This window comes from Argentina silus (genome assembly GCF_951799395.1).
Source record: "Argentina silus genome assembly, chromosome: Y".
Taxonomy (NCBI): Eukaryota; Metazoa; Chordata; class Actinopteri; order Argentiniformes; family Argentinidae; genus Argentina; species Argentina silus.
In genome coordinates, this window is record NC_139654.1 from 18474760 (window position 1) to 18486857 (window position 12098).

Consider the following 12098-nt stretch of genomic DNA (forward strand, 5'->3'; position numbering starts at 1 on the left):
GGCTTTGTCTCAGACAACTTTCTTACCACATTTCAATTACAGAGTGCCAGGGTCACACAGATAAATGTTTAGTAAAAAGCACATCAATGTCAAACTCTTGCTGGCGCAAGACAAATATATCAGGATATTCCACTGGCACGGGGCCTGGAGGTAGGATTGCGACAGCATCTTTAGGGCTTTGGTGCGCTTCAGGGAGAGAGAATTACGCTAGGGCTTTGGTGCGCTTCAGGGAGAGAGAATTACGTTCGCCTCTACCGGGAATACTCCTCTCAAATGTCCGCTCACTGTTTTGTGTTTCACAGAATCATGGCTGATTGAATCTACACCGGACTCCGCTGTACAACTGCCCGGCTTCCAGCTGTCACGTGCGAATCGCGACCCGATACTTTCACGCAAAACAAAAGGTGGAGGGATTTGTTTCTATATAAATCAAGGCTGGTGCAACAATGTGAAAGTGATTTTACAAACTTGAATCATTTTTCATCACCAGACCGTTTTACTCTCAACGTGAATTCACTTCTTTTATATTGGCTGGTGTTTACATCCCACCACAAGCTGACGTGCAAGAGGCTCAACGTCAACTCGCCAACCAAATATAAGGAGTGAACACGTATTCCCCAGTTATTGTCCTTGGGGACTTTAACAAGGGCAACTTAACTCACGAACCTAAATATAAACAGTTAATCAAATGCCCGACCAGGGAGGAGAAGATTTTGGATCACTGTTACAGCACCATCAGCAGAGCTTATCACGCAGTTCCCCGCGCGGCTCTGGGACTATCTGACCACGCTCTTATTCATCTGATCATACAGGCAGAAACTAAAACTTTCTAAACCTGCTGTGCAGACATCTAAGAATTGGAGCAACAGAGAAAGCAGTGGAGGAGCTGCGTGACTGCGTAGATACCACAGACTGGGACATTTTTAAGACTGCTTCCAACAGCCTGGACGAATACACAGAGTCTGTGACATCATACATCAGCTTCTGTGAGGACAGGTGTATTCCAACATGCACCAGGGTGAGTTACAACAATGACAAGCTCTGGTTCACAGCAAGACTCAAACAGCTTCATTTGGAGAAGAAGAGGGCTTTCAGGAGTGGAGACAAGGAAAGGTTTAGACTGGCTAAGTACACGTTTGGCAAGGAGATTAAGGAGGCCAATTTGCAGCCAACGACTCCTCGTCAGTCTGGAAAGGCCTTTGAGTGATCACAGACTGCAAAACCAAATCCCACCACTCTATGGATGACCTCAGACTTGCAAACGACCTGAATGAGTTCTACTGCAGATTCGACAGACAATGGAACAGTCCTGACTCTGACCCACACAACCAACCCCCCTCCACAGCTATCACACCTCTTCTACCCAGCCTGGACAGAGACACTACCCCCCCCTACACAATGGACCCAGACAGCCCCCTCCCCCCCATTGCACCTCTCTCCATCCAGGAGAGAGACGTCAACAAACTGTTAAAGAAACAGAACCCCCGCAACGCTGAAGCACTGTGCAGACCAACTGTCTCCAGTGTTTACGGACATCTTTAACACTTCACTGGTTGAATGCATGGTACCTGCCTGCTTCAAAACATCCACCATCATCCCAGTTCCCAAAAAGCAGAGGATCACAGGCCTTAATGACTACAGACCAGTCGCCCTGACCTCTGTGGTAATGAAGACCTTTGAGCTCCTCGTGCTCACCCACCTCAAGGCCATCACCAACCCCCTCCTCGACCCACTGCAGTTTGCCTACAGAGCCAACAGGTCTGTAGATGACACAGTCAACATGGGACTTCACTTCATCCTCCAGCACCTAGACTCCCCCGGCACCTACGCCAGGATCCTGTTTGTGGACTTCAGCTCTGCATTTAACACCATCGCCCCAGCTCTCCTCCAGGACAAGCTATCCCAGCTGAGCCCACCTGCAGGTTGATCACTGACTTCCTGACAGACAGGAAGCAGCAGGTGCGGCTGGGCAAGCTTGTCTCAGAGCCCCGGACCATCAGCACCGGAGCCCCACAAGGCTGTGTGCTCTCTCCTCTACTCTTCTCCCTCTACACCAACAGCTGCACCTCTAGCCACCCTTCTGTCAAACTCTTGAAGTTCGCGGATGACACAACCCTCATTGGATTAATCTCCAATGGTGATGAGGCTGCCTACAGAGAGGAAGATGACAGCCTGGCTTCCTGGTGGAGCCAGAACAACTTGGAGCTGAATGCCCTAAAAACTGTAGCGATGGTAGTAGACTTCATGAGAAGCCCAGCCCCAACCACACCCCTCATCATGTGTGACTCCCCAGTTAACACTGTGGAGTCATTCAGATTCCTGGGGACAATAATTTCAAAGGACCTCAGGTGGGCGGAGAACATCACCTCCACCATCAAGAAGGCCCAGCAGAGGATGTTCTTCCTCTACGTTTACCTCAATACAGTATATTTCTGTGTGTGTGTGTGTGTGTGGGTGGGTGTGCATGTGTGCGTTTTTGGACTATTACAAGAGCTGTGAAGTTGACCTAATTGTACCTGCTACCTATAATAACATTATTAGTTATAACATTGGAACGCATTTCACCAGTCTATGCTCTGAAGGAAAAGTTTGTTTATCGTCACCTGCTGACTGGTTGACAACAAGCCAGCACACATTCAACCATAGAGGGTTTTCTGTGAGGCCACAATTCGACACATTCTGTCATTGAGGCCACATATCTGGAAAGGAGGCAACATGAGACAATCAGAATGAAAGTAATTAATAATGAATCTCACTTTGCATGGAATCATCTGAGATGTTTGTCCAGACTGTGGTGCTGCGTTGAGAAGATCTGTCTCTTTCATCCTGACAATGACATTTAGCACATGGGATCCAGAAGTTGAAGGATGCGAGGAATTGGGGGATGCATATTCATTTTAACTTAACTTGCCAACTCGTCATTATCTGATATCAGATAAACAGATGTTACAATAATAGGCCTACGTATGCTTTCGCTCTGAGTACACATGTTTCTCCTGTTGCAAAGATTTAGGGCCCACACAACGATGGGTTATTTGCGAGTTTAACTTGTTCTGATGGTCTAATGTGGAACTATGTATTTGCCTCAATGTACCATTTTCCATGGGTGCAGACCTAGTAAACACTGAACATTATCAGGTGAGTCAGGAAGTCCACAGTGGCAACATGTGACTGCACTATGTAGGCATCATTGGATTGATCCACTGCATCAGCATCACAGACTCATGTGATGAAAGTAATATTTAAAGAGGTAACTAACATTATCACATTGTATACCAAATACTTGTCTGTTAATACTCACACTACAGTGATGATATGCTTTTAAGAAATAAATCAGGGCCTCAAATCAAATTCAGAGTCCTGTTATGATTGTAGGTTTGTGTTTGACCATACAGTCATATAATGAGCATTCCAACATGCAGTAGTAGGCCCATAACCTAATTGTTGTGTCTATTGGATAATTTTCCCAACCCTATGAAAAACTGTTATCTCTTTCATTTCTAATCCCATGTTAGTTAATTAGAACTCCCTGGCATGGATTTCGCAAAACGTGATAGCTTATTGAACCATGGTCATACTCATGTTACTACTCCCCCATTACTGACTCGGCATCTTCCACCTTACTGGAGGCTGCCTGAAACTACAATCAGGGCTGTCTGTCCATCAAAACTGGGACGTGTGATGTAATGTGTAGCTATGTATCTATCACATGTTCAATTTAAGAAGGCCATATATATACTAATAATTAATTAATGTTTAAAACCAAGAAATAAAACCACCTCAGGGTAGTCATTAATTTCAATGAGTAACTCGACTATTGTCTTTCAAAACATTGTTTTGCAATTCTAGTTTTGAAGTGTGCACAGGCAACCCAGCGCGTCACAAGTCATCAGGGTTTATGCAATTCGCCGTAGGCTATAAATAACCCTCAACTTAAATTGTCTTCACAAACATGTTTCGCTGGCCTATAGCTTTATCATTTAAAGAAAGCAAGTTCAGACAGTAAGTTCATACAAGATCATAAATTGTATTTGGCAATTTTTAAACAAGTGCATACAAGTACAGCTAAAAGCATTTCAGTTTTGCCAAGTGCTTGTAGGGTAGCATTAGTCACATTCTACGTTTAACAGGAACTGCCACCAGACCTAGAAGTACATCAATAAATTGTTAAATATCAACAAAGAGGAACATAGTACATACCTTTATCTTAAAAAATATAGAAACACAATGTATTCAAAAATCAAAAATTATACAGCCATGTTTACAAAGTATACACTTCCCTTGGGTCCAATATGTACAAGTCTGTTAGTTTGTTGGATGGTATGCATGTGATATTTATATACCCGTGTTCTTCGTTTTCCCACCCTAAAAAAATATGAAAACAATTTAAGGGTCCCTCTCCTTTTTTACTTTGACGTCTCCTGCAAGGATGGTTGCGATTTCTCCTTGCATGAAAGCCCATGGTACGTTTGAGCCCACCAGGGGACATTTCTCTCCACTAGGACAGTACACTTCACCCGTGGCGCCTTGCTGTTTGATGCTTTCCCTCGAGCATGGGAAGCAGAACTTGTGAGATGGCACCGACGGGCATTGAACGAAGTGCGTGTCCTCCAAACGCTCATGACACAGGGTGCAGCAAAGGGGCATGCTGCCAGGTACTGAGGAGTCCGGAATGCTTTGAGGGTGCACTTGGTCCATGCCTGGCACGTGAGGTGTTCCCGCGCCAGATGCGTCACTCTGAGCCAGCCTCCTTTGATTCATGGAAGATGGCGAGAGGGGGCTGCTGCTGTTCCTGCGAGCGGTGGAGTGGACCTGGTTGGTGTCCTTGGGCGAGCTGTTTCCCCCGGCATTGTCTGCTGCAAGAATGAGTGCCGCCATTGGGGACTGGCCATTCTGCGCAGCTTCAGGCGGGGTGGTGCGGGAGTGAGGGGATATCGTGGAGGGAGGAGAGGGGAAGCTTGGCGGGGGTACTGGGGACATTTTAAGTCCATCGGTAGGAGGTGGTAACCACTGCTGACCTTCTCCATTCATTTTCGCGGCTGTGCCCTCTCCTTCTGGCGACGCTTTTCTCTTCGTGCTCCGGGGCTGTTTTCCTCTGTCTGGAGTAAGGAAAGTGTTAAAAAAAAAAGTGTTGAGGCGCAACATGGACGGAGAATGATTAATAATACACTATAAACGAGCATCCGTTCCCCTTGTTCACTTCTGCACGATGCAAATAGTAAAAACAACACTTCCATGTAGTACCCTAATTTAGCACTGAAATAAGATTCGCGACCATATTCCTATGCACTTTTAATTTAGAGCAGGTTATCAGAACGTGTTTCGCGAAAAATGTGTAACATTTCATTTCAATGTTGCTAAAGGTTAAATTTCAAAATAGCCTAATCCACAACTATGATCTTAAAAATTCCACTCAACCTGATTTGGAAGCGGTGGCACTCGTTTCGTAGCCCATCACCCTTTGTTGCATGGCCGCATGGTCCTTCTTGAATCTGCTGTCGAAAGTGTGAAGAGTCATAAGGTCCCTCACTGTTTTGCCCTTGCTCAGCCACTCGTCCGCCCTGTTTTTGTGGCTTTCGGACATTTCTGGCGTTAGGCTGTCCGGCCTGTGCCTATCCTTCACCTCCCTCTCGTGCTCGGTGCTGGAGACCGAAGCAGGTCGCTTGCCGCCGTGGTCGCCGGGACTACCAACTGTCAATGCGGGTGAGAGCCCCGTTTGTCCAGGTCTACCATTGACTGTGTGTACATTGGACATGTTCCCGTTCACCAAAGGCACTACATTCGGGGGAACCGTGCTATTCCTGCGGGGGTTGGGACTCTGGCGGTTAAGTTCTGGTGGGTCATCTGGTTTAGGAAATCCATTTGGAACAGGAATGCCGTTTGCTTGCCTCCCAGACTGATATTCTGGACCGAGCCTAGGTGGACGGTCTGTCGAGAGGGGGTAGCGGTCCAAGAGCTGCGGTGGCCGTGATCCGGGGTCTCCAGCCGAATGGCTAATAGGCTGAATCTCCTTTCCCGAGAGCTGAGGCTTTCCTGGCCCCGGAGATCTCCCCTCCTGAAAGCCATGAGCCCTCTTAAGATGCCGGGCTGTCTCAATCACAAACTCGATCCGATCTGCTCCTTCATAGTTGACACATCCCCTGCAGACGGGTTCGGTAAAATCCCAGATCATTGCCCACGGCATGCGTGGCAAGTCACATAAATAACATGACTGCCTTCTCGAAGCAGTAACCGCCGCAGACGACATAGCTTTCTCAAAACTGACGAAAAATATTCACCCAGGTAGGTGTGAATCTGTCTCAGCTCTTAGAAACTAAGCACGGCAAGTTCCGTTTCTCAAAAAGTGTCTTCTCCTCACTACAGCAACAACAATTTAGTTACAAACAGAATTGACAGTATGTACTTTACTACGCCGCGCCTCTCTCTCTCACTCTCGACAACTCCGCTAGCTCAATGTAGAGCAGTGACGTCATCGCCGAACACGACACTTGTGGTTCCAGCTCCTATTTACTTGATTCTTCGACATCCCCTTTTAGCGCATGCTCTGTCACACAGTCTCTGCCCCGCTTTTATTTAATCACTTGAACTACGACCAAGACTACAACCAGTCACCACCAGCGATCGTGCTGCAAGATAAAATGCGAAGCTGTCCACCATCAAAATAATCTTTTCGAACATTCGACTCAAATTATGAAGACTTCGAAGCGGATTTTGCATAAACTAATTTACGAAAAGAAGCACTCAATTTGAACAAAACAGTATTTAATTGTTTAACACAATATAGGCATTCCCTTCAGTCCCATTAATTTGAGTATCATGGGAATGATTAATATTGGACGTTTATGATTGGAAGATTAATTTCGTAATAAATATGCACAATTGAGGTGGGTCCGACTACTCACGAATGTTGATGAAAAAAGTAAAAGGCTACATAGTAACATAGGTTGCCACACATTCCATTTGCTGCGCCACTCTATCAAAAGACGCACCGACTAGGTTTCAAGATTCTTTATTTGTCACGTGCATACAAGTATGCAGTGAAATGCAAAAGTGACAGTGCCACAGAGGGGTGCAACAATAAATTTAAAATAAATAGAATATAAACAGCAATGTACACAATGGAATGACTATATACAATGGCATTGACAGGTTGTCAGTACAGTTAATTACAGTGAAAGATGAGTCCGCAATGGGTAATTATGTGTGTGCGTATGTGTTATGATGTCAGTGAGTGTGTGAGTGACTTGAGGGGGGCACTGGTGAGGTCGTCGTTGATGATCCTGATGGCATGGGGGAAGAAACTCAGTCTTAGCCGCTCTGTTCTTGCTGCATGACAGCGAAGGCGTTTGCCTGACCGCAGCAGCTGGAACAGTCCATTTTTCGGGTGGTGAGGGTCCTTCATTATCCTGCAGGCTCTGGTCCTACACCTCCTGGTGTACAGGACATGGAGAGGGGGGGTTGGAGCTCCCATGGTCCTTTCTGCAAGGCGTACCACCCTCTGCAGAGCTCGCCTGTCCTGGGCCGTGCTGTTACCGAACCAGACGGTGATGTTACCAGCCAGGATGCTCTCCACAGCTCCAGAGTAGAAGGACTGAAGGATCCTCCAGGAGACTTTACATTTCCTCAGCTGCCTGAGATGGAACAGGCGTTGCCTTGCCTTTCCCACCAGTGTGCTGATGTGGGTAGTCCAGGTCAGGTCTTCTGTGATGTGGACTCCCAGGTATTTAAAACTGCTCACCCTGTCCACAGCAGTCCCACCGATGTCCAGAGGCATGTAGGTCCTTGGTTGTTGTGCTCTCCTGAAGTCCACAATCAGCTCTTTTGTCTTGGAGACATTCAGGAAGAGGCTATTCTCCTGACACCAGAGTGACGGGTCCGCCACCTCGTCCAGGTAGGCTTTCTCATTGTTGTCTGAGATCAGCCCCACCACGACTGTGTCGTCCGCAAACTTAATGATGGAGTTGTCGCTGGACCTAGCCACACAGTCGTGGGAGTAGAGGAGGGGACTAAGGACGCAGCCCTGGGGGGACCCTGTGTTCAGGATGAGTATGCTGGAGGTGTGTCTACCCACCCTGACCACCTGTGGCCTGGCCGGCAGGAAGTCCAGGATCCAGGCACACAGGGGAGTGTTCAGTCCCAATCCAATCAACTTTTCAGCCAGTCTGGTGGGGACTATAGTATTGAACGCTGAGCTGTAATCTATAAACAGCATTCTCACAGCCCCATAGCCCCCCCCCCCCCACATAGCCCCCCTTCTGACTGTCAAGGTGAGAGAGAGTGGTGTGGAGGACCTGGGAGACTGCATCATCCGTGGATCTATTTGGTCTGTATGCGAACTGCAGCGGGTCTAAGGTCGGAGGGAGGGAGGAGCAGATGTAGTCCTTAATCAGCCTCTCAAAGCACTTCATGACCACTGAGGTTAGTAGGTATAGTAGGTCGACTATAATATAGTAATTCCATTCTACTAATTATTCGTTACATCATCCACAGCGTTGACGGAGTTGTGTAGCCAGCTAGCGATGTTCTCTATTGAGAATCTGTATCTTTGTAGGAGGCTTTGGTGTAGCCTAATGATCAACAGCATCCAATGAGACAGTCAATTGACCGCTGATCTGCAATATTTTATGCTTGGGACACCAAGCATCTATCATCTTACATTTACATTTTAGACATTTAGCAGATGCCTTTATCCAAAGCGATTTACAACAAGTACATTTGTCTAAAGTAAGTGTAATCTATACATCAGTCATCATAAGAAAAACAAATCTATGCTAGGACCAGGGGCCATTTGCAGTCACAATGCTAGAAGAATGCTATAAAAATAATAATAATTATTATTTACAGTAGAGAAACTGTACAGGGGGGTAGTGGGGATGAAGAGGTCTTTAGGAGGGACAGTCAAGATGTAGCCTGAAGACATGGGTCTTCAGTCTCCGGCGGAAGGTTGTGACTCTGCAGTTCTGACAGCAGTGGGAAGCAATCTGCAATCTGCACACAGTTCCAGGAAGGTCTTGGACGACGTGGGGATTTCCATAGGCCTACACTGACAGGGTAATCGGATACGAGAAGCATAGCCTATTGGCCGACTCTTGTCTGATTCAAGCAAGGCACAATAAAGACAAAAATGTTAGCATAACCAAAAATGGCTAAAACAAATCAAACTACATTCAGAGACAGGTAGCTCAATATCATAACTGGTCAGTTGAGACAGGAATTACCTAGATCTGCACATAGGCTAATTAACGAACACCAGCAACAATAAACAAAGGCAATCCATAAAAATCTAACATGTACAATAATAATTACATTATACGGCCACATAATGCTGCAGGCTATTATCTATTCAATTAATGTGACCTGAATAATGTGTCTTATTTTGTGTCGAGGCCTAATGTAAAGAAAATAGAAATTACATTTTTACATTCACATTTATGGCATTTAGCAGACGCTTTTATCCAAAGCGACTTACAACAAATACATTTGTTTACGTAAATAAGTGAATCATCTATCCATCAGTCATCATAAGATAAAGTAATCAATGCTCGGACCAGGGGCCATAGGCAGTCACAATGCTAGAAGAACGATTTAAAAAAAATATATATATATATATATATTAACAGGAGAGAAACTTGTAGTGGGGGTGAAGAGGTCTTTAGGAGGGACCGTTAAGATGTAGCCTGAAGAGATGGGTCTTCAATCTACGGCGGAAGATTGGTAGGGACTCTGCAGTCATGACAGCAGTGGGAAGCTCATTCCACCAGTGGGGCGCCAGGACAGTGAAAAGCCGTGACCGAGTAGTGGGCTGCTGCATCCACGTAGAGGCAGTGGTGCCAGACGGCCAGCCGAGGTGGAAGAGCGGAGTGATCGGGCAGGGGTTTGGGGGCTGACCATTGCTTGCAAGTAGGGAGGGGCTGTTCCCTTTGTCGCCCAGTAGGCGAGCACCAGGGTCTTGAATCTGATGCGAGCTGGTACCGGGAGCCAGTGAAGGGTGCAGAGGAGGGGAGTGACATGGGAGAATTTGGGGAGATTGAACCTGGTAAGAGCGATCAGCCAGGTAGGATGCAAACCAAGAGAGTGCAGAGCCAGAGATGCCCAATTCTGAGAGAGTGGAGAGAAGGATCGGGTGGTTTACTGTGTTGAATGCAGCGGACAGGTCCAGAAGAATGAGAACAGAGGAGAGGGAGGAAGCTCGAGCAGAGCTTGAGGAGTGAGGAAAATGTGGAGAACAGAGGTCAGAGGCAGAGGATTGAATTTTGGAATGGTAGGAAGAAGCTTTAGCAGCTGATGCAGATGAGGTGTAGTTGAGAAGGAGAGAGAGATAAGGTTCTAGGTCATCAGGGAGGCCAGTTTTTCTCCATTTCCTCTCAGCTGCCCAGAGCCCTATTCTACAAGCTTGCAGGGTTTCAGACAGCCAGGGAGTGCATGGAGAGGATCGTGCCGAGGTGCTTGAGGTCTGTGGACAGAGAGAGTTGAAGGATGAGGAAAGAGTGGACAGGAGGGTGGAGGAGGCTGCATCAGTGTATAGAAGGAAGAAGGATTCAACAGAGGGTCGGGCGGATAAGACAGAGGAAGAGAGAGCGGTGAGTGAGAGGTTGCGACGAGAGGATACAGTGTGGGTAGAGACTGACTGGGAGGGGGAGGATTTGAGAGGAAGGGAGAAGGATACAAAATGATGATCAGAAACCGGAAGAGCTGTTTGGAGGTATGGGAGGATCTGGTGAAGACAAGGTCGAGCTGATTGCCCGCCTTATAAGTGGGAGGAGAGTGGGACAGAGTAAGGCCGAAGGAGGAGAGAAGGTCAGGTACTCCAGACGAGTGAAGCTTCTCCAAATCATGACTGATTGAAATGAATGCATCCAAGTAAGACACAATTGCCCTGTGTGAAATACTAGGCAATTGGCCCTACTGTGACTGAATAGGCAATATGTTTTTTTTTATACAGTTGTGGTCAGAAGTTTACATACACTTAAAAAAGAAAGAACATGTAAGTCATGGCAGTCTTGAGTTTCCAATCATTTGTACAACTCTTATTTTTCTGTGATGGATTGATTGGAGCACATACTTCTTTGTCACAAAAAACATTCATGAAGTTTGGTTCTTTTATGAATTTATTATGTGTCTTCTGAAAATGTGACAAAATCTGCTGGGTAAAAAAATATACATACAGCACCTTGAATTATCAATTTTGGTGATGTAGAAAGTTGTGTCAATCAAATTTGCTTTGTGGCATGGCCTCTTAACTTCTTATGAGTGATTATGATTGACTACAGCTGGTGACTTATTTCAGCTCATTTAAATAGGGCTCGTTTGATACACTCATTACACTCAGCCAAAAACGCGACAATGGGAAAGTCTAAGGAGCTCAGCACGGATCTGAAAAAGCGCATCATTGACTTGAACAAGTCAGGAAAGTCACTTGGAGCCATTTCAAAGCAGCTACAGGTGTTACGACTCAGTTGTGTCTAGGGTAAAGGGAAGTACGTAACAGATTTGACCAACTAAAGGCAGGAATCTTGAGCGCGTTGGTGTGAAATAAAGGAGACCAGACAAGGATGGAGTGAACTGAAATAGTGGTATATTGTAAATAGTAGGGGGGGGGGGGGTGTACAGGCAGTGTACACACAACACAACAGACACACACAACACTAGCAGCCCACAGGCCAAGGGGATACGGAGGTTGCCAAAGAAAAGAAAGTAACAAAAATCTAGGAGGGTTAGGAGAGGCTACTAACTGACCCTAACTAAACATACACAACTCAAAATACTGCCTCCCTGACTAACTAAACTACTCTGACCAAGGACATCAAAATGTACATGGTTGGCAACCACCCCTTTCCTAGTGTATCTATACAATAGTTCCACCTACGTGTGAGAGTATAGAGGCCTCTGTCTTACCTGCCCCAGGGCCTGGACCATACAAACAACTACCACACACACAATCAAGGTAGGGGGAAACAAGTGTCAGTGGAGATACACACATCAAAGTGTAGAACAAAGCATGAGCTCAGGAAGAGAGTGACTGGCATGAAACACACAGCTTAAATACTAAATGAAGGGAGTTGATTGGGGTTGGACTGGGATGGCAGGTGATTAGGAGG

The 12098-nt window shown here is 46.3% G+C and overlaps 1 protein-coding gene across 1 annotated transcript; it reads right to left on the minus strand.

The window, feature by feature from the left end:
* Positions 1–4006: 4006 nt before the first annotated feature.
* On the minus strand, positions 4007–6424 carry LOC310824293 (interferon regulatory factor 2-binding protein 2-A-like). Its single transcript, XM_083697172.1, has 2 exons — positions 5419–6424; positions 4007–5099 (listed from the first exon to the last, which is right to left on the minus strand). Exons 1-2 carry the CDS (start codon positions 6245–6247, stop codon positions 4387–4389), a joined length of 1542 nt encoding a protein of 513 aa, XP_083553298.1. The 5' UTR covers positions 6248–6424; the 3' UTR covers positions 4007–4386.
* Positions 6425–12098: the final 5674 nt, after the last annotated feature.